The sequence below is a fragment of the Typopeltis vanoorti genome, chromosome 24, assembly GCF_054136105.1.
Source record: "Typopeltis vanoorti isolate ZY-2024b chromosome 24, IOZ_Tvanoo_1.0, whole genome shotgun sequence".
Taxonomy (NCBI): Eukaryota; Metazoa; Arthropoda; class Arachnida; order Uropygi; family Thelyphonidae; genus Typopeltis; species Typopeltis vanoorti.
This window is the reverse complement of record NC_143572.1, coordinates 9,824,975-9,848,941: the sequence shown is the minus strand read 5'-3', so window position 1 is coordinate 9,848,941 and position 23,967 is coordinate 9,824,975. Positions and strand designations below refer to the sequence as shown.

The 23,967-nt window shown below is 35.4% G+C and overlaps 1 protein-coding gene across 2 annotated transcripts in view; it reads right to left on the bottom strand.

The window, feature by feature from the left end:
- Usp32 (Ubiquitin specific protease 32) overlaps positions 1 to 23,967 on the bottom strand; it is an 808,142-nt gene that overhangs the window by 231,774 nt on the left and 552,401 nt on the right. For both annotated transcript variants that reach the window (XM_090413901.1, XM_090413902.1), the window contains exon 24: positions 2,059 to 2,210. In XM_090413901.1, the coding sequence (XP_090270027.1) occupies positions 2,059 to 2,210 (152 nt within the window). The remainder of the gene's footprint in view (positions 1 to 2,058; positions 2,211 to 23,967) is intronic.

Sequence of the window (23,967 nt, the reverse complement as noted above, 5' to 3'; positions counted from 1 at the left end):
TTTTTTTTTTTTTTTTTTTTTTTTTACAGATAACCTATGAGAGCTCTAATTTAATCATCTGGAATTCAACCTTCTGACCAGACTCTCTGAATTATGAAACCACCACCAAGACATGCAATGATTAACCAGAGAGAAATCTGGCTACCCAATTAGAGATGAAAGATGACAATTTCATAAGCAGGACTTAATGCAGTCACAATCAAAATCTGGAAATCTCAAGAGCAAAGGTTTCCAAAGCATGTGTTTCAGTGTTTGGTGATGTAGGTTAACAGATCTGCTGTAGATCTGGAGTCATGGAACCCATACAGATAGTCATTGTTTTACTGGTGGACCTCTAGCTAGTGGAGTTGACTGTCGATAACTTTCTCCATTATTCTGGAGAAGGCAGAATTAGAGTGACTGGCCAATAGTTTGATGGCAGATTTTTTTGTTCTTTTGTTGAACATTTAGGATCTTCCATGTCTTTGGATAAGTACCAAAAAAAAAAAAAAAGGAGCAAAAACAATCAGGATTAGAAGACAAAGATTCTTCTGATGTATTTTTGCTGAAAGACCACAAGAGGAATATGATACCATGTTTCTAACATAGTAGATGACACTTTGTTTTTGTCATCTTTGCATAAGTCAGAGGAGAAGAATGATGCAAGGAGGTCTGTTTTTATCTGTAGGTCTAGTAACAGTGGCAACATGTTTAGATGAAAGTGGTACTAGGGATCAAAAGAAATGAATGCTATTTGGGCATGAGGGAAGTTTTCTGCTTTGACACTTTCAGAGTAAGATTTGGAATTGTTAAAGGCAGTCTTACATTTTGGAGCATGAAGCTGTATTTATCAAAAGTTACTTAAAAAAAAATTTTTTTTTTAAAAGAAAACATTTGGAAGTGGGTGGAAACTAAACAACAGCTATTGCTAAATTTCTTACTCATAAATGGGGAATAAAAGCCTTCATGCTAGTGAGAATAATTTCTGTAACTCACTATTAGCAATTCTAATAAATGTTAAGAAATATTAGCAAGTATATAAAGGTCTGTATCTTTCTTTCTTTCTTTTCTTTTTTTGAAAACCTGGAAAAACGAGATTGTTAAAACTGTAAATTAGATTTAACATATATTTTTCCAGGTGATAACTAAAGTAATGGTACTAAGAAAGGCACACACAGAGAGAGATCATAACGTGAACTAAACAATGTGATAAGCAAGTGAGCTACATGAGATGTGGGCATCATGATAAACATTCTGAATGAAGCTTCATTCCATCTTTGATCTAATAATTCTTCCTTTAATTTATGAGGATTATGTTTTTTGATGTTAAGATGAGTTTGGTTCTACTTTTGATTCCAGCATTCAGTTCTTCCTAACACTCAACCTTGTTAGAATTAATTCAGTGTATAGGGCTTAAGAAATCAGCTCCCCTTATAGGGAGGATGCGAGTCCTTTTAACCATATCATCTAGCTTTTGGAGGCTGAGTGGACAGTTAAATCTCCACCAGCAAGCAATCAGCGATAGCTGGCCCAAGACTATCACAAATTATATGCGGCCATTGATGAGATGGGCAAATAAGTGCTGCCATCTCTTGGTAGCCAATCCTAACGGGATATGTTATTGTCTGAAATGATGTGGGTTCTATGGTTAATTTCTTTGAGTTTTCAGGACAAAAAACCTGCTTGCCCATCCAAATAAGATAGACTAACTTGGGAAATGGCTGAAGAAAGGTTTAGAAAAAGTTCCACCAGTTGGTGACTGGACTTGAACTTAAGTCATCTTCAGGCAGCCTGGTGCAGAGGATAAAAGCACTACTTCCACTGAGCTATGCAGGCCCTTAGGACTTAACATAAAAATTGTTAATACCATGAAGAGAAAAATGTCTATTTTCATTTTAATGGGAAAAAAGTCTTAATATTATAAAAAAAATCTTTCAAATGATTCTTAATGTCTGAAATATTCTGACTAATGCCCATAAAACAGACATAATGAAGTATAAAAATGATGAAATATTAATTATTTTGCTGATCACTTTATGAAGATTTTAATCATGCAGATGAAAAACTTCATATACTTACCTTAAAAATTGCCCCTGCTACTTCAGCTATTAATAACTGTTGTGGAAGGAGCTGACATAATGTTCCTAGTTGTTGCTTAAGTGTCAAATATTTGTCATCATGATTAAGCCTTAAGCCATATTTTACTGGCACACTGCCATCTAGTCGAACAACTTAAGGAAGAAAAAAAAATAAGGAAAACACAACCAGACATAAAATCAACGTTAAACAGAAATCAACATTCACTGTGTAGAATTAAGGAGACAAACTCCCATGTCAGAGCAATTACTTTACTTTACTAAGATAAAATAACATGACATTTCAACCATTATATCAGGGTCCCAATCAGAAATACAAACAGATATGCATACGCACACATACATGAACACTGGGACACAAGCTGTATCACAATACACTTTAGTAAGTTGCAAAATAACTGCTCTGGTCAACCCTTGATTCAAGCCTGACCTCTGGTGAAGGAAAGAAAAGAGAAAGAGCAAAAATTCAAAAAAACAAAAGTCATAATTAAAAATTTAAATAAGGGGAACTATGTCAGTTGCTACTACTTAGTTCTATTATTTTTCAGTTCTGTTTATTGTCCATCAACCTTTACTTCAGCCACAGTACTCTACCTTTATACCCATGTAAAGAAGGGCTCTGTTGAGAGAACAAATCCTGAAGAAATGCAGATATCTGGCACTAGACCAAAACAACATTTTACAGCTAAAATCAGATCTAGGAATGTAAATCACAATATTTAAGATGTTCTCGAAAGGATCACTGACAACTGTGCAAAACACGTTTGGTATAAAAGCAAAGAAAAACTTATAGCTAAGTTCTAAGACTAAAACAATAACAATAGGAAATTAACAGACAACCTAAAGGCAATGTCCCGATGAGCAATCAACTACAAACTACCGATGTGAGTAGCAGCCAACCACCAATAAAAAAAAAGATTACAATAAGGCAATAGTCATTCTTTATGGAATATCTGAGAAAATAGAACACTAAAAATCCTTAAGGCAAAATTCAAACCACTCCCGATATCACAATATTAACACGTTCGCTGCCACGCTACTTTGGCATGGTCTGTTCCCCTACGCCGAGCAGTTTTACTTCTTCAAGGTCAGTACGATAATCTCGTTACCGGAGGTAAACGTCCTACGAGTATACTCGTAGTTGGCTTGTACAGAGCATATACGGTCTATGAGAATACATAGTTTTGATGCTAGCCCCACAAGCCAAGCATTTTCACTTCTTCAAGGTCACTACAATAATCTCGTTCCCGGTGGTAAGCGTCATACGAGTATACTCGTAGCTGGCTTGTGAAGCAGGTTTACCCACTACGAGTATACTCGTAGTTGGCAGCGAATGTGTTAACAGGCCTGCTCAGCTCCTATAAAGATCCCTTCCTCCTTGCCCACCCAGGGGTATACAAATCCGGTGCACTTACCTCACACATAGAGCAGTCTCCTGTAGTTCTCAAGGTAAGAGCAGTCTCCTGTAGCTCTCAAGGTAAGAGCAGTCTCCTGTACTTCTCAAGTGTGGGATAAAAAAACCTGTAATTTACTATGTATGAGGAAACAGGTTGTACAGTCCCATAAGAAAAGAAAAATATAAATGACACATTAAATTCCTTAATTATGGAAAATCAGGCCTTTCTGATCATGCACGTCAAGCATGCCAAAGAACTAACTGGAAAGGCATACCCAGTCTTTATAATACCAAAACTTGTAAAAAAGAAAATTCAAAGAAGCCTGTGATATGCTCATCCATCAACTGAAACTCAACAAAGATGATAGTTTAACAATTCCAACCTCTGGAAGGCCCATCAGCAATCCACATAGCGTATAAGAATATAGAACAGAAGAACAGGTTAACAGAACTCCAAAACTTTCAAATAAGAAAAACCAATGGTTGATGGACAAACAGAATCTAAAAATAACCAGATTGTAAAGAATTAAACGACCTAGTAGAAATATCAGTGTTTTAATTATTACTTTCATTATTTAATTTTTGCTCTTCCTCATTTTCTTTCCCTCACCAGAGGTCAGGCTTGGGTGAAGGATTGAACAGAGCAGTTATATGTGTATTCTGTTATAACTTTCCAGTCTGTGTGTGTATTCCCGATGATGAGTGATATAAAGGTTGAAACCAAATGCTTTAAACATGAATATAAAAATAATTCAACTTTCTTTATGGTAATACAAAACATTTTTTTCGTTCATAATTTAATAATGTATATGGATTAAGGATTTGAAACAAAGAAGTAATTTATAAACACTGAATTTGGATATAAAGTTGTAATTATTAAAAAGATATACACGATGGGACTGCTCTAAACAATGGCAATACAGGAGATGAATGATGAAGAAAATGTCCACATTTTCAGAAAGTGAATTGTTCATGAACAGTAACTAACCACTAAACACATATTGAAGTAACAATATTATCTCATAAAAAGACATCTTAAAAAAAGTGAGAAGAAAGTTGGATGCAATTTATTAGTTACTTTACTGACATCATTTTACAGTATCACATAATTAGTGATACTGTTATGGCAATGCTGCTCAAATATCAGAGCAGAATTTATGTTCTCAACAATTAAAACAATCATGCCAGCCAGCTGCATTTAAACTACAGCCAACTTTCCACTTCCTCTATATTTTCTCATTTTTTCACATTAATTATTTTTTCTTTTTAAAGAGATATCACTCATTTTCTTTCTCTCTCTCTCAACCCTAATTCCTCAAATAGCTTAAGAAACAAACATATTTATATTATACATGCAATATGTTTATATAATTTATATGTTCATATTGCCAAAAAGGATCAAACAAGTGGAATTGTACTAGGAAAATACACTATGGATTATATATGGATTATACACTAGGGATTATAAATAAAAGGTGACAATAATACACAAGAGCAGTATAAGGCACAGGCAAGAAAGGTGACCAGTAGTATGGTAATGAAGGCTAAGGCTATTTATGAAAGCTAGCTGATGAGGCCAAAAGAAACCCTAAAGTGTTCTTTCACTATGTGACAAGTAAAAGGAGGAATGACTATGGAAGAATGACTTTAAAAAGTGCTTAAAGTAGAGAAGTAACAGAACCAAACCAAATAGTTGAATTACTGAGTGAGCATTTTGCAGGGATGTATGTAGTGACATTGACTGATAGGAGAATAGAGGTTGAAGAAATGGAGGTGCTTAAAATACTGCAGAGCCTGAATACAAACACAACAATGGAATATTGGCCCGTGTATTACAAAAATGTGCAAGGGAATTATCAATTCTTCTGATCAACCTGTTTAATTACAGTCTCAGCACTGGAATGGTGCCAATGGAGTGAAAGAGGGCAAAAGAGTCCACTGCATAAAGGAGGCTACACGACAGAAGTATCAAATTACAGGCCAATCATCATTGGTGTAAAGGTATTGGAGAAAGGCAGAATTCAAGACTGGGTGGATAGAATATGATACTCTATAAGAGACATGATTTTGTGAAATGTAGGTCTTGCCTTAGTAATCTGATTACATCACCATCATCATAACACCAATTACGGGTAGACCATATTGGTCTGTTCCGGTTTCATTATCCATCCAACATCCTTTTTTGAAGTCTACCCTGCCTTCTCTTTCCAATTGGCTTATATTTTAGTATTTGTTTAGGATGTCGGGTGTTGACAATTCAGTTCATCATCATCAAATTGCTGACATGTACCCTCAAGGGGTGTACAGGATATAACAGTACTTCATGAAAAATTTACATCATTACTAACTTCCTATCTACAATTTTCCTCCAAATCAGTCTGTTACTTGTCAAGACTCCAACATCATTACCAGATCTTATATTTCTATCGTCTAAGGCACTTTGTACCATATCAATCCACCTATATCTTGGTCTTCCTCTGGGTCATTTTGCTGCCAACCTGACAGAGAACACTTGTTTTGCTAATCTTTCCTCGCCCATTTGGTTCAAGTGACCATACCACCTGAGATTAGCTCTGCTAATGCATTCCTGGATGCTGACAATGTCAAGTTCTTTCCTAATATCCTCGTTTTTAATATGATATTGCCATTGATGCCATCTGTTCATGCCGCTAATATTTCTCAGGACTCTCATATCTGCAGTCTCTAGTCTTTGGTCAAGTGTTTTACTTCTGACCCAGCTCTCAGATCCATAAGTTAAAACTGGTTTGAACACTGTCTTGTATACTTATCTTGTATAATTATCTAATCATCTTGTATATAATTTAGTGTTCCGACTAATTTCTCTATTATTCCATATGAATTTATTCAATTGACTTCCTACAATACCAGCTTTGTTGATTCTGTTGTCTATTTCCATATTTAATTTACCATCTTCACTAAAAATCGTGCCTAAGTAGCTGAAATGTTTTACTTGTTCCACAGGTTCCCCATTCAAAACACAGTTGACATTTTCAATGATTCTACCTATTTTCATTGTCTTTGTCTTTTTATTGCTGACCTTCATATCATATCTATTACAACAGTTATTCAATTTAGTCAGGGAATCTTGCAGACTTGAAGCGGGTTTATTTAGAAGTATAACATCGTTCGCATAAAGCAAAGAGCTCACATTAACACCTTCAATTCTGATATCATGCTTAATACCACTTTCCTTCATAATGTGATCCATATAGATAATGAATAACAGAGGGGAAAATGTACATCCTTGTCTCACACCAGATTTAACATTAAACCATCTTCCTGTACTTCCTTCAATTCTAACTGCTGACTTGCAACTCAAATAAAGACTAAGTATTGCTTGATATAATGCCCCACTGACACCATATAACTGTAGTGTATCGAATAGCTTCTCTCTTGGCACCTTGTCGTATGCTTTTTCCAGATCAACAAAACTTAAATACAGATCTTTGTTATATTCCCATAATATAACTTAATACTTAGTATCTGGTATACTTTAAGCAACCTTCAGCTAGTATTGGAAACTATTCCATACCAATTGTTTGAAATTTAGATGTATAATCATGTTTTAATATATATATATATATATATATATATATAAACATGTTGCTCTCCAGCCCAATGTAATTTTGTAACCAACAGATAATAATAATAGGACTCTAGCGTTGATGTAGTCAAGGTTGATTTTTTTTTTTTTCAGAGGTCAGGCCAATAATTGTTGTAATGGTTGGTCAGTAACTATAGCAAACCATGTAGATTGTAGTGTAGCTTGTTTCTCTGTATATAGTGTATATGCTCCAGAAGATGACTTTGATATGAAGGTCTAAACGTCGAGTGTTGATTTTGGTTTATATTAAACTAAAGTTTTACTCAAACATGGTAGTTGTCTCCATAATTTTCTGAAATGTACTAACAAGCAGAGATAGAGAGGTTATTGTTGCCTTATGTAAGTCTTTAATAAGGTCACATCTAAACTCCAGGATTTTGTGGGGATAAAGAAGTTGTGGAGAGGATCCAGACGCAAGTGACAAAGATTGTGGCATGTCTATGGAATGTTTGAGAATAGATTGACAGTCTATAGACTTCAAAATTTAGCTGATAGGTGAAAAAGGAGACATGATAGAAGCATTTAAATTATTAAATGGGTTTTATAGGATTGACACTGAACACTTTTTTCAGTACATGGCAAGGAGAGAGAGAGAACAAGGTGTGACTGTAGAAGTTGTGTAAGAATGTAATTAGCAAGGTCATTAGGACTAGGTTTTCTGCTTGGCAGGTGGTTAATGGGTGGCATGGGTTGCCAGAGGTGGTTGTGGGTACTTCATGAGTAAATGATGACTAGTGTGTGAATAAATGGATCTTCCATGATTTGTCTTCTAACTCCATGGAGATTCCTGTATAATAATAAAAAATAAAATATCTTTAAAAATGCTTACAGGAGAAGCTTATTACCTGATTTGGGGGGAGGGGGAGGAAGAAAGATTATTTGTGTGAATCAGTAAAAAAAGGGGAAAATCATCAACCTAAAACATGCCATATATTTCTGCTAAGAAGAATTAGACAGAGAGAGAAGGTATTCCAAGAAGATAATATCTGATCTTGAATAATTAAGTATTTAAAAAAAGCATTTATGAAAGATATTATAAAAATCTTTCATGCAATAATACAAGAACATAGGTAAAAGTTTTGATTCTACTTAAGTTATTTGATCCTTACCTTACAGTGAGGATCAAATAACCAGTAAACACTTAACTAGCTAATAATAAACATTTCTCAAGTTTTCCTTGCATGTGTAGCAAAAAGGCACCTGAGCAAGAAAACACACACACAATTAACAGAGATAACATACTAGCCTCAATGACTATTATTGTTGATAGTGATATCTTCATGCTGGTTACAGAGGATTTGAAACTGGAAGTGACCATCATTTAGTTTCAAGTAGAATAAAAATGAATAGCACATTGAAAAAGAATAGTACGTAAGAAAGTTTTAAAAAGAATTAAGTTAAGCAGCCTGTACAGGTAAACAGCAGACTCACATATAAAATGAAACAGTTTGAAATACAAGAACCAAATCTTGGAGTCTCAAATGCTGAGGAAGACATTGACTGATTCAGGTAGGAAGGCATGTGGTGAATTTGTTTGCTTCTACTTCTAAATCCTTTTTATAACCAGTTTTGGCTAGAGGCCTCCCCAATTTGTTTCCAACTTTCTCTGTTGAAAGCTTCCCGATGTCAACATTCTCAGGCCATCACCACCACTAGGTCATCCTTATAACTTCGCTCTGGTCTTCTTGGCGCTTATCTTCTTCTTCATATGGATGACATTGGGTGATTCTCTTTGTCCACTATTGCATTTTATCCATGCAATATGTCTTGCTCATCTCCATTTTAATTTTAAAATCTATGAAGCCTGCAAGGACAGAAAAATAAGAACAACATGGTGGACTAACGATGTTAATTATGACTGGTTTGGAAAAGAAGAAAGCATACTGAAGGATCCCAGCAAACAATCAGTTGATGCCCTAAAGAAGCCAGAGAAAAATGTGAGAGAGCTTAATGTCGAGTAAAAGCTGAACAAAGTCATAGAAAGACTTTGGTAAAAATATAGAAAATAAATATCAGGAAGTTGGAAAAATATCCTGGAAACTATTGAAAAAAAATTAGAAATGGGGAAAGAGTACTATAAAAGGAATCAGAAATAGTAAAGGTGACATGAAAATTGAACATAAGGATTCAAGATGTCTGGAGTAATTATTTAGAGACTTAAACGGAACAATCAATAACAGAAGAGTAGAAGAAAATATTTATGAGAAACGCCAATGTTTGAGGTAGAAAAGCTATTAAAAGCCTGAAATGCAAAAAAACACCTGCATATTTAACCAGAAATGCTCAAATACAGAGGTAGAAAAGTTGTGCAGCTGGACAGTGCATAATTCAGATGGCATAGACAGAGGAGCAAATTTCAAATTGAAGTAAAGGTCTCATTGTTCCCCTCTGAATGTGAGAATTGCAGAGGAATTTTTCTATTCTACGTAAGAATTTTTTTACCCACGTAAGAGGGTAAGAAAAAGTGTGAAAGAGAAACTCGGAGAAGAACAAGCTGAGTTCAGGCCAAATAGAGGTTGTCAAGATAAGATTTTCAGTCTGTGACAAATAGTTGAGAAATCATGGAAATATGACAAGGATCTGTATTTAAGTTTTGTAGATGTGGAAAAGGCATACGACAAGCTGCCAGAGAAAACCTTTTCAAAATGCTACAATTATATGGTGTTAATGGAGCACTAACAAAGCAATATGGGAGGAGTATAAATTAAAGATACCAAGAAATTATATACTTGATTTAATCCTCTATCCAAGTGTAAGCAAACAAGTTTGTGCCTGAAATATTTTCAGAACTGGGACAACTCATATAAAGAAGCTTATGATTTCACATCACTTGCCTTAGTATCCCATAATGCAAAGCACATAACCTTACGGGTGTGTGCTTTTTTTCTATTCCATGTAAGAATTTTCTTACCCACATAAGAGGGTAAGAAAAAGCGTGAAAGAGAAACTTGGAGAAGAACAAGCTGAGTTCAGGCCAAATAGAGTTGTCAAGATAAGATTTTCAGTCTGTGACAAATAGTTGAGAAATCATGGGAATATGACAAGGATCTGTACTTAAGTTTTGTAGATGTGGAAAAGGCATATGACAAGCTGCCAGAGAAAACCTTTTTGAGATGAGACCTTTATTGAGGTCTTATCGATGGGAACTAGACCCAGAGTGTAAGCAAAAAAGTTTGTGCACACTTGGATAAAGGATTAAACCAAGTATATAATTTCTTGGTATCTTTAATTTATAGTATAACCAAGTGAAAAACCTTCCAACAACTTTCACTAATACAGAGTATTTTAATAATAAGGTGTAACACCTTTTGGCAACTAGTATAAGAAAGTATGACTTCTGCATTACTTCAACCTTGGCATTAAGGCTAATGACTTCATATCACTAAGGTGAGTGATGTGAAGTCATTAGCTTCTATATATGAGTTGCCCCAGTCCTGAAAATAGTTCAGCCACAAACTTGTTTGCTTACATTTGGATAAAGGATTAAACCAAGTATATAATTTCTTGGTATCTTTACTTATAGTATAACCAAGTGGAAAAATTTCCAACAATATGGGAAGATGGTTTGATGTGAAATCAAGTGTAAGACAAGGGTGCATACTATGTCCACTATTATCCATCATTTATATGGACTGCATTATGAAAGAAAGCATCATGAAACCTGATATTAGAATTACAGATATTAAACTTAGTTTGCTTTATATAGAAAATGTTGTTCTGCTAAACACACCCAGCTCAAGTCCCCAGGATTCTGTGAATGAACTGAATAACAGCTGTAACAAACTTAGCATAAAAAAATTAGCAATAAAAAGACTCAAATATGAAAATAAGAAGGATCATAGAAAACTTCAGCTGCATTCTCAATGGAGTAACTATGGAACAAGTAAAATATTTTAGCTATTTAGGCACAGTTTTAATGAAGTGGGAAAAATAAATATGGAAATAAACGAAGCTGATATAGCAGGGAGTCACCTGAATAAATCTATATGTAATAAAAAAGAAATCAGCCAAAAATTTAAAAAAAAAAAAAAAAAAAAAAAAAACCAGTATAGAAGACTGTTTGAACCACTTTTAAGTTATGGATCTGAGAATTGGGTTAGTAATAAAGAACTTCTTCAAAGACTAGAGACCACAGATATGAGAGTTCTGCAAAAAATTATGGGAGTGAAGAGATGGTATTAATTCAGTAATGACAAGGAATTTATTAAATGTTAACATTTGAGTAATGCAACTACTAGTTTCATGTGCCTACAAAGAACTGATGGCTTTGTTAAGGTAATTAACATCAGAAATATATGAGTAAATAAATAAATTCATGCTAACAAATAAATGTGAAGTCGTGTGGCATGCATTAGCTGTCTGAAGTTAATGACAGAAGGTGATTGTTGAAGTGTATGATGTTAAATGATTTAAAGAGTAATTTCTATATGCCACTTAATATCAGTCCTTGGTTTTTATTCAGTGATCCATGTGAATGGAATGACCATAACTGATTTCTTCAGAAGTCTAGAATAAAAATTTTCTTCTACATAAGGCATAGTAGGAATGTTCCATCAGCTGTGTGGTTGATCAGACCAGATTTATCTTTTATGCTCAAGATTATTTTGATGTTGTGATCATTGAAAAGTGATGCTATTTTAATTGATAGACTGCAAATATATGGAATTGTGATCAAGTATCTATATCGGCTATTCTGGTTATTTGGAAAGGTAGAGTTTGAAAATAAAATCCTGTCAACTGTTTTTCTGGACTAATCATTGAAAAAAAAAAAAAAAAAAGAGTAAAGTTTGGTGCTCATTTTGTACAACAGTTACTCTGATATCACATCAGAGTAGAATAACTTTTAAACAGATTCAAACTGTTTGCTATTGTTAAATGTTTGGAGGAAGTGTTGTTCAGTGAGAGTTTGAAAGCGTAAAATCAGGGAAACTAGAGATATGAGGAGGGAAGACATCAAGTATGTGTTTAGTCACCCTGGGACAAATCAGTGTGAATGCATGAATGACTGTGAGTGAAGAATTGTCTGCAAACAGTTGTATGCAGTTTACCAGGTTTCAAATCTGAATGAGCTGGTAATGATATTATGAGAGGGTAACTGTGGATTCAAGGGGATGCTGAAATGCACACATATATGAATACCAAAGTATCAGAAGTAAAGGAAGTTTTCGGTATTGGTTAGCTCGATTTGGCCAAAAAATGTTTGGCATCAGCAAGACCTGGTTGACAGAATCATGTGATTACAGGGATAGAATGTAAGAGATATAGTGGTTTCAGAGAAGACAGAGGAAATGGGACAGAAGGAGGAGTATTATTAGCTGAAGAATTTCACCCAACAAAAATAGAAGTTAAGGAGGATTGTAGATATGAAGGAAATGGTTCATTTGAGGTGCTGTCTGGTGCAAGATAGAGGCCAATAGGACAAAATATATTGCTGGTTGATGCTATTAGACCTAAGGAGTGCAGAGGAAGTTGTGACATGCATCAGCAGATTACCCCATTCAGTGCAGGCCAAGCAATTATCATTGGAAATTTCGACTATGGTGATACAGATTGGAAGGAGGAAAGGGCAAATGACAAAATAGAAATGGAATTTATACAGTTACTAAGGGATATTCCTGAAACAGCATGTGATGGAGGGGACCAGGATTTGAGAGTGATGGATCTGGTAACAGCATCAGAATAACTATCTATAACTACATTAGCAACTCTACCTTTAATCAAGTAAAGTGACTATGTAGTCTTGTTCTGGGAGATTGCTCAACATCTGGAATTCTCACTTGAGAAAGGGTTCATTTGAAAGTACAAACTGGGGATTATAAAAAACTCGGTGGCAGCTTGGAGCATTGCCATGGCATAAGAAGCTACAAGGAATAATTGTCATAAGAGCATGGGAAGCAATCATAGATTCTTTGAAAGTGGCAGTATCAAACTTAGATATCCAGGATCAGAAGGATAAACAGAGTGGGATAAAGTGGATGAGTAGCAATATAAAGCAGGAACAGCAAAAAAGGAAGCATTGTGGAAGGAATATGAACCAAAAGGTGATCTGCATGTGATGGAAAATTATGATTATGAGAAAAAATTAGGTATGTAGGCCAAAGTAAATTGAAAAGAAGTTTTTTGCTATATAGGAAGTAAGAGAAAGAATGATTATGGAAGGATAACTTTATTCAGTGCTGGCAGTAGGAAAGTGACAGAAGAAAATAAGAAATAGTTGTGTTACAAAGTGATCACTTTGCAAGGGTATATTGTCTAGGTGGACTTTGCAGTTACTGCTGTGACAGAAGCTGACAACATGAGAATTGAGGTAGATGGAGGTACTCAACATGTTGAAAAATATCACTGTGAATACAGTAGTGGGAATGGATGGTATTTCAATTTGTGTGCTACAAGAATGTGCAAGAGAACTGGAAGTGCCTCTGACGAAGATGTTTAATCTAAGTCTCAGCTCTGGCAAAGTTCCAAAGGCAGTGAAAAGGGAATAAAATAGTTCCATTACATAAAATGTATCTTCGAGACTGAAGTAGCAAATTACAGACCAATTAGTATCTCGAGAGTGGTGGTGGTTCAAGTACTGGAAAAGTTGGTTAAAAGTAAAATTCAGCAATGGGTAGATAGGAATATGATGCAATATAGGGGCAACATGGCTTTACAAAAGGGAGCTCCTGTCTCAGCAATTTATTCACATTTTATAATAAGGTGACAGCAGAATTGGATAAAGGAAATGGCTACACTATGATACTGCTGGACTTTGCAAATGCACCTGACAGAAAACTGTATGGAAAACTATTACATAAGATGAAGCAAATGATGGGAATGGATATGAATCTGATGGCATTCATAGGAGGTAGCTGACAGACAGACATCAGAAGATGGTGTATGGTGGAGTGGAATCAAGGCAAATGAGGGTGACCAGTAGAGGTGACCCAGGGCTCTGTACTAAGGTCACCACTCCTTAATTTGAGCATTTATAATATAGGGGAAGATATAAGGAAGGATATTCAGTTGTTTGCCAATGATACAAAACTATAGAGGAGAATAGTTGATAAAAGTGATGTAGATGTCATGCAGGATGGTTTAAATAAATTGGCAGTGTGGGCAAAGGACAATGGTTATCAATTTAATATTGTAAAATGTACAGTAATGCGTTGGGATGAAAATATTGCATACGTTGTATCACATGGATAGTACTGGATTACAGGAAATCGACAAGGCTAGGGATCTGGAGTGGGAGAGGGGGGGGAGTGATGGTGGGTAGATGTTTGAAGTTTAGAGATATAGTGCAAAATAGTTCAAAGGATTACTTAGATGTTGAAGAATACAATGACAAGTAAACATCCATCCTTATAAGGCTATGATTCTGTCATATGTTGACTACTGTGCATAAATATTATCACCTAGGTGGTTTCTTAGAAATCAGAAGGTGGTGGAGAGGATTTAGAGATGAGTGACCAAGCTATCACAGGTCTGTGGAATGCTCCCTATGAGAACAGACTGAAGGAGAATGTGTGGGTTGCAGTTATCAGAGTTTTAGAGTTCAGTAGACAAAGAAGCATGGACACAATAGAAGCTAATAAGTTACTAAAGGGATTTTATAAGATTGACACAAAAGAAATTTTTCAATACATAAGAAGTAGGGGAGAAGAACAAGGGATCACTGCTGGAAGTTGTGTAGGAGTGTAGTTAGTAAGGGTCTATGGACTTGGTTCTTTGCTTGGAGAGTGATGAATATGTTTAAGGAGAAGTATGATAGGTATTGTGTTAATAATGGATGGTGTGGGTATCCTGCAATGTCTGAACTCCATGGAGATACCTACTATTACTACTAATAATATTAATAATTTAATTTTCATTTGGTATTGACCTTCCAAAGACATTATTTTCAATTTTTATGTTGCTATTCCAAAATCTTGTTGATTATTTAATAATAAATATGTATCAAGTATAACCAACAAAAAAGGAATCAAAACAGAAAATTATTTTTTCTTAGATACCTTACTCTTTTTAGATGACTAAATGATATTTGGAGCAACTAAACACAATAAAAAAAAGCAGTAATTAAATTGAATTGAATTTAATAATAAAACAATATAATACACTAATCTCCCAAGAAAAACAAAACAAAACAAAGGGAATTAAAGGAAAAATACCCATCTGAACTCAAATAGTAATAGATAATAAAATAATTGAATAAGTCAAGAATCTTAATTATTTGGGATATAAATTAAGTTACATTGAAGTTACATTTGTAAAAAAATGAGAAACTCTCCAAAGTAAATGGAATAATAAATAAAGCATTTAAAAGCCAACAATGATCACCAAAAAAGCACGAATGAATAGTTTACCAAAACTTACATCATTATATGGTAGTGAAATATGAGGAGGAGATAAAAGAATCATTGCAGCAGAAATGAAATATATGAGAAGAACAGTAGGTTATACAAGACTAGATAAAAATAGAAATTGAGACATAATGAAAGAACTAAACCAAACACCAATATGGAAACAACAGAAAAAAAAAATACAGAACAAAACAGAAAGAGAATCTAGAACAAATGACATATCACAGGATACTCAAAAGACAATGAAACTAAAGGCAGAAGAAACAGAGGCAGACTGATGAAATGCTGGCTGAGACCAGAACAGCTAGCTTGGACAATTTTGATCTTTTTTTGCTGAAGTAGTATCATGGAAGATATGTGCTATAAGCATATATGGGATTAATATATAAAAAAAAAAAAAAAAATTTTTTTTCTAAGATCTGTAGAGGCCACTTTGCTCTTTTTATATGTGATTTCCATCCACAAAATGTTGCAAACATATAGTGCATTAGTACAATAGTTGGGCTAAGAATTTTCTTTTCTATTTTTTATTAATTACATGTATATATTTTTGTAGTTTTATATATTTCTTAATGTTTTCTACATAAGAGTGGATGCAATATTTGTTTCCCCCTCTCTTTCTTTCAATTAATTGCAACCAGTTTAACCTGAAATCTTTTAAATGTAAAATGGACTTGAGCTAACTATTAACCACACATACCCAGGTGGTGCTTGTGATTAAGCTACGTTAAACTTGTGCTCCAGCATTTTATCGTTATTGCAAGTGTTTTTCGTGCAAAATAATCAGTAAATGGAAAACTAATAGAGGGTACTAAGGAGCCGATTATTTCCGCACAACTTGTAAGTACCCATAGTCCATCAAATCAGTTATCTTTACAATTAAAAAACAGCCACGTGAAAGCATATGTTATGCCTACTATACAAAGTAAAGATGGCGGCAACAAAGGCCAACAATGAAGGAGTATCTCGAGTCCCATCAGCATAGTGCAGTTCATTGCCAACAAACACCGAATGACAATATGAAGTGCCGCAGTTGTGAAACAAAAGTTACTGGCAAAAAACAAACAAACAAAAAAATTTGGTATGCAATTTCTGTTGCCACTAGCTACATGCTTCCTTCACAAAAATAGATGAATTGCTGCATAAACTTTTTATCAATCTCAATCAGCCTTTCTTCTGTTCGATGTGCCTTCCTTCTGTAAAACAGCTACCGAACTCTGGCAAATGAGCCGAAAGCCTCGAACAACACCTTAATACTATGATCAAAACTTTCTCTTCCAAAATCCGAGTGCTGGAAATTAAGCTCGAGATACTCGACAACCAGAGTCCAATCACAAGTGCACCCTTGCCCACTAACGAACTCCACAACCTAATTGCATCAATGGTACATGAGTCGATCGAGGCTGAAAACAAGAACCTTAACACCATTATTCTGATGGAACGAACTTTCCATGTCTCCTGAAAGTGACCTGGGATACACCAATAAGCACATCAAATTAATAATGGCGATAAACAACATTTTAAAGTCAAGTTAAAGGACAGTTGCCCCCCAATCATGCATATGTGCTCGACCTGACTTACATTTGCTGAGAGGGAACAAAAAACGCCAACTTCGAAGAAAACTTGGAAAAAAAAAAAAAAAAAAAGCCAAATTGGAGACAACAGTTGGATTAGACTACAAACAAGCCAAACTAGTGCAAAAATCAAGTGGTGCCTCTAGTAGCCACCAAGGAGACCAGTATGTAGGCACTGCATAGGAAATGTGCAAGACCTTTGAGGTCAAATACATGCACCTCACAGAACCTTGAATATCCACTTCATCAACATCCATTGCCTCAACTCCAACCTTAATAGTGTCCACTAAACTCCCACTTACTCTTTTTAGCAGAAACCCCCCCCCCCCAGCACTATCCATCTCAACCTTCCAAACTATACACTGTTTGACTCCTTTCAACACAAGAGTGGCATCTGTGCATATATCCGCTCTGACATACCCTGCCAGAGAGCACCTAACCTAGAATCGTCTAACTTTGATCTTCTTTGGTTGAAATTATCCCTTCCCCATTCAGTCAAATTCATTCGCTGTCTCTAGCTCTCCTAATGCCACCAAATACTCTGAGTTCTTTAATTTCATATCCTTAAAAACTGATTTTCTCAATCCCACTCTCTTAACAGCAAAATCATCCTCCTAGGAGCCTTTAATGTCCATAACACCAACTGGTTTTCCTCCTCCAGTTGTAAGGATCTTGCAGGCAGGGATGAAGAAAAATTTGCCATCATTAATGACCTTACAAAAATTGTTCATATGCCAACCAGAATACCAGATAACCCGAACCACTCCCTAAATCTCTTCCTTACCAATGATTTCTCCAAATATGCAGTGAATGTAGTAAGCCCCCTGGGTTATTCTGACTACAATCTAGTGCTTATCCCTCCCATGCAACAATGCTTACACAGTCACTCCCACATAAGAGTAGTTTGGCATTATAACAGTGCCAAGTGGGATAGTCCCCCCGAGACAACTATGTTTCATTCCCATGGTTGGACTATTGTTTATTTCTGATCCAAACATATGCACTGAATGTATCACCAAAGTAATCCCCACTGGCATGGAAACATACATTCCCCACACTACATTGAATTGCCATCCCCTATCTAAACCATGGTTCTGAAAAAGATGTGCCAAGGCTGTACAAATGAAAAATCAAGCATACCACAACTGGCTCAAATCAAGAACTCCATCCACCTTCAGTGCTTATACTGAAGCCTGAAACTGAGGCAGGAAAACTATCAATGCTTCCAAAACAGAATATGAATGGGCAAAAAGCAGGAAACTTGCAGCCTATCCAAATGGCAACTGTGCCTTTTGGTCTCTTGCCAAAGCAATCGATCAGAACTTTTGCCCTACACTATTCCCATCCCTATCATACCCAGATGGCTCTATTGCATCATCACCCACAGAAAAAGCTAATCTCCCGGCTTCACACTTTGCTTCCAATGCACGCATAACTGACAATGGCAAATTCCCTCCAGTCATTCCAACTACCCAACATACAATGCCCCTATATTCTTTTGACAGAAAGAGATCAGAAACCTATTGTCTAAATCAGCGCTTCCCAAACTGTGGGCTGCGTCCCCCTTGGGGGCAGTAGGTTTTGTTCAGGGGGGCCGTGAAATAATGAAAACAAATTTAAAATGTTTTAAGACTAAGTAGATTTTTTTATTTTAAAAGAAACGTATTTAACTTTTATTATTTATTATTTCTTTTTTGTTATTTTTTATATTTTAATGGAAAAATTCACACATTGGTGTTGATTCAGAAACTTTGCTTCCTGCGTATTTCGGCACTTAACGAATATTAGTATATATTGCTTATTCATATGTTTCATTTCAAAGCAGTGGTTAATTGTATTTACTTCGAATGCTCTCCAGGGAAGCTCCAAATCTTCCTGTCCCTTTCATCACGCGTTCGTAATCAGGGACTGTTGATATTGACTTTATATACATATTAAAACTCGTTTTATATTATCACTGTCATCCGAGCTAGTTTTCTGTTACCAATAAAAGTTTCGCATATACTTCACACATGAAAAAAAAAGCTTAAATAAGTTCATGTGGGGAGATAGTAACTCCCTTGCAGTGGTAAACGACATGCCCTCCCTAACAGCCACTATACTGCAGAGGCAATAAAAACAAGTACTTTTATTATGCCAGTGAATAAGGTATGAGGAGTCTGTGTAATATATTTCTCAACACATAGTGCAATTAGAGACAACTGGGATAAAAACATACTAATTAATGAATCACATATCCCCTCATACAGAAACTATGCTGTATAGACTGAAACAAAACCATATGTTGCATGGGCAAACACACTATCTAACTAAAAACTATTGTTATTAATTAGATGTGTGTGAGTTCGATTTCCCAAGGCAGCAATAAAATTCAACCGAACGTGTTAAAATTCGTAAAAGTGTTAAAACTAAGTAATATATATATATATATATATATATATATATAATGAATGTTATGGCAGTTTCACATATGGAATTCGGTTGAAGAGAGTTAGCATTTCAACTCAATTGTCAGCTATGCTTTTATCTTTCGGTTGCGTGATCTTTTTTAATACCGCACCAATCATATGCACATTTTAATAACCTGCCATTGCTGTCTATTTCGCGTTAGGCTTAATTACCTTAAAGGGAGAAAAGTCACAAAAGAGAAAAATGTTCCTGGTCTGGGGATTCCCTTATTTAGGTAATATTCACTAATTTCCAGTTATTAGTCTGTGGTGTGCCAGTATCGGTAAGTGGTGATATTATTTGATTTATTCTACGTTAAAAAATTTAACCCTGAGATGGATAAGTGGCTGATAAAAAATTAAAAAAAAATCCTGTGAACAATCAGAAGAAGCAGAAACAGACTCAAGAAAAAGGACAGTATTTCATATTTTACCTGAACAGCCCGCATCGTCTTCAGAACCAAACGGTAAGAGGCAAAAAATGTAATATATGCATTTGATTTTTGCAATATTTGCTGTGTATGTTTTGTATTGAATATAAATACAATAAATATTATAATAATATATCTCTCTATTACGATTTTTTTTCGAGGGGGGCCATGAAATATTTTAATTTTTGCAAAGGGGGCCTTGACATCCAGAAGTTTGGGAAGCACTGGTCTAAATTAGACACAAAAAAAATCTCCTGGCCCTGACGGCATTCCTCTAACTGTCCTGAAGGTCTGTGCATCAGAACTGACTTGTATCCTATGTTGTCTCTTACTCCACTGGTATATATATATCCCAAAGCCTGGAAATTGGCCTATATTCAACCCATTCCTAAGAAGGGTGACAAATCATTGCCATCTAACTAATGCCCTATCTCACTCACCTCAGTCCTATCTAAAGTGATGGAGAAAACCTTCAATTCTCGACTCCTACATTACCTCGAAGACACCCAGCTATTAAGTGAGCATCAGTACAGATTCTGTCAATTCAGATCAACTACTCTCATATATCATCCATCTTTGGACAAATGCCAGAGATAGATGATATATGAGATATATGATATATTTGGCGAATCTCAAGTCAATATCTCCAAAGCTATTGACCAGGTCTGGCACAAGGGTTTACTAAGCAAACTTCCATCATTTGGACTGCCTCAGGACTTCTGCAGTTGGATTGCCAGATTTCTGTCTGGATGCACACTATGTGTGATGGTAGATGGTTCCCTATCCTCTCACCATCCAACTAATACTGGGGTTCCACAAGGTTCTGTTCTCTCACCAACCCTCTTCCTTCTGTATATCAATGGCCTACTTCAGTTGACCACCAACCCAATACACAGCTTTGCAGATGACAGTTCTGACTTCCAAGCCATCCTTCAATGCTAATAAAACCCAGTTCTGTCTTATTTCACACAAAATAGAACCCCCCCCCCCAATATTGTTTTTGATAACACTCAAATTTCCAGACAAGATGAGATTTCTCTTCTTGGAATTACCCTGACATCAGGCCTCTCCTGGCATAAAAACATCAGAACCATTGCATCCTCAGCTTCCAAAAAACTAGGATTTCTCTTTCACTCAAGACATTACTTCACCTCTAAACAGCCTGGTAACCTTATACAAGTCATCAATCCGCCCAGCTATCGAATACTGCTCTTACATTTGGAGTGGGGCTCCTAACAGCTCCCTCAAGATGCTTGACTCAATACAGAGGAGAGCAATTAGGTTGATAAATGAGCCATCTCTTACCAACTCACTCTCCTCACTTTCACACAGACGTTTGGTCTCTGCAATTTGTGTATTCTACAAATATTTCCAAATATTCATCTGAAACAGCATCAATAATTCCTCCACTCACCACTAAGCCCACTGGAACATGTATAGCTGCTGCCCAACATCCTTTCACAGTACATCTTGAAACCCACAGAACAAGTTCTTTTTCCTCCTCCTTCATCTCTGCTACTGCTGTACTGTGGAAGTCTTTGCCCTGATGTATTTCCCAAGGAATACAATATACAGACTTTTAAATTAAATGTAAACAACTTTCTCCTTTCTCAATCCATTACCTATATACGGTACTAATATACTATAGGTTGATCAACCAACCTCTCACGTATGGGCCCAACATAAAAAATAAATTGATACGAGGATCATAAGAAGTCATCATCAAATTCCTGACATGTACCCTCCAGGGGGTGTACAGGATATTATGATAGTACTACATGAAAATCTTATAATCATTAATAACTTCCTATTAACACTTTTCCTCCAAATCAACCTGTTATCTCTCAAGACTCCAAAATTATCAGATCTTATACTTCTGTCTTCTGAGGCACTTTTTACTGTATCAATTCACCTATAACTTGGTCTTCCTCTAGGTCTTTTTTCTGGCCAACCTGGCAGAGACGACTTGTTTTGCTAATCTTTCCTCTCCCATTCTGTTTAAGTGACCATACCACCTGAGATTAGCTTTGCTAATACATTCCTGGATGCTAATAATATCAAGTTTTTTCCTAATATCATTGTTTTTAATATGATATTGCCATTGATGCCATCTGTTCATGCCCCTAATCAATCTCAGGACTCTCATATCTGTGGTCTTTAGTCTTTGGTCAAGTGTTTTATTTCTAACCCAGCTCTTAGAACCCTAAGTTAAAATTGGTTTGACACTGTCTTGTATACAGCTAATTTTGTGTTTTTAGTAATTTCTCTCTTATTCCGTATAAATTTATTCAGTTCACTTTCTACCATACCAGCTTTGTTGATTCTGTTGTCTATTTCCATATTTAATTTATCATCTTCACTAAAATCATGCCTAAGTAGCTAAAATGTTTTACTTGTTCTATAGGTTCTCCATTCACAATGCAGTTGATATTTTCAATGTTTCGGCCTATTTCCATTGCCTTTGTCTTTTTAATGCTGACCTTCATATCATATCTATTACAACAGTTATTCAATTTAGTCAGAGAATCTTGCAGACTTGTACTGGCTTTATTTAAAAGTATAACATTATCTACAAAAAAAAAAATATTCCCTTCATTTGTTTCTAGTGTATGTTGCATGTCCTGTACAAACATACTGTGAATTTGACCATTTCATTTCCATTAGAGATTCAATGATGGTAAATCAAATTTTCCATCCTGGATGACTGTGGATAGTATCTCCTGTTTGCAACTATGGGTTGTGGGTATGAATCCCACTTTGGCATGAATTACACGAATGTTGTGGGAGATGATTTTCACAACCCAATGTAAGACCACAACTTTAAATTTTGAAATGTGTTATAAGTTTCTAAACTTTGAAGTGGGATTATCTTATGTATATATAAAGTCAGAAAATATCTACATTTTATTTATGATTGTCTCACTATTGATGTAAAATATAAACAAAAAACCTAATTATTTAAGTGAGGTATCTCAGTTATGTGCATACAAATCTCTTCAGTGCATCCCAGTGCACCAAAGAGATTTGTATGAACATACAATAAGTGCTGAAATTCAGACTTAGAGGACAGTACGGTGACTGTGTGCTGCTACACAGAAGCAGATTCAACTGCTCAAAATGTCAAGAATGTTACAGTAATGAAGTACAATCAAGGTGCTCCTCCATATCAACAACTGATAACATTTATTCTCATCAGTGTAATTATTTTTGACAGAACTATAAGGTAGTCAGTCATTCACAACAATTTTATTTCCTTGAAGTCTCTGCAAGATGAGTTCCTACATGACTTATGGGTAGGCACTGATAAATGATTTGATGGTATTTCCTTTGGAACAAATATTATGACAAAAGTGACATTTTCCTTAAGTGCACTGTCATTGATGATGACATGTGGATCAGAAAGCAGAAGACAGCATTTGGAATGGAAACCCTCACAGCATCCCATGTCAAGAAAAATCAGAACTTTTGGTGGGAAAAGTGAGCCTCACATTGTTTGTGGGATTCAAGGACTAATTCTCAAACAGTATCAGCAAAGGAGAATGAGGATAACAGTGCATACTACAATAAGATAAATGATAAGATGAAGACAGCAATTTGGAGTAAATGTTAAAGAATGCTATTATAAGGTGTTTTGCTGCTAAATGACAATGATCACTCCAGTAGTGCAAGCCAAACTATGAAAACGCTCCACATATCACAAACTTTGAAATCCCACAGTATCTCAATACAATATAGACCTTGTTCAATCTAATTATCACATACTTGGGTCCTCTGAAAGTACTTATTTTGAAGTACTTTTTACAAAATGAAGGCCTTCATTTTGTTATTGATCAAAAGGAAGGGGGAAGGATGTATGTGATTTGTAGAAAAAAAAAAAACCTGCAAGCACATGAAAGCTTCTGCACTTTTGGTCCAGGAGTATTCAGAATCAGTTGGCTATGGTGAGAAGTGATATGTCTCGTTATACTCTGTATTGTTGTTCATGCCAATTTTAATAAATATTGTGGATGAATATTAAAAAAAAAAATAATAATAAATATTCATTACTGTTTCATAGCAGTCCATCTAATGGTATAA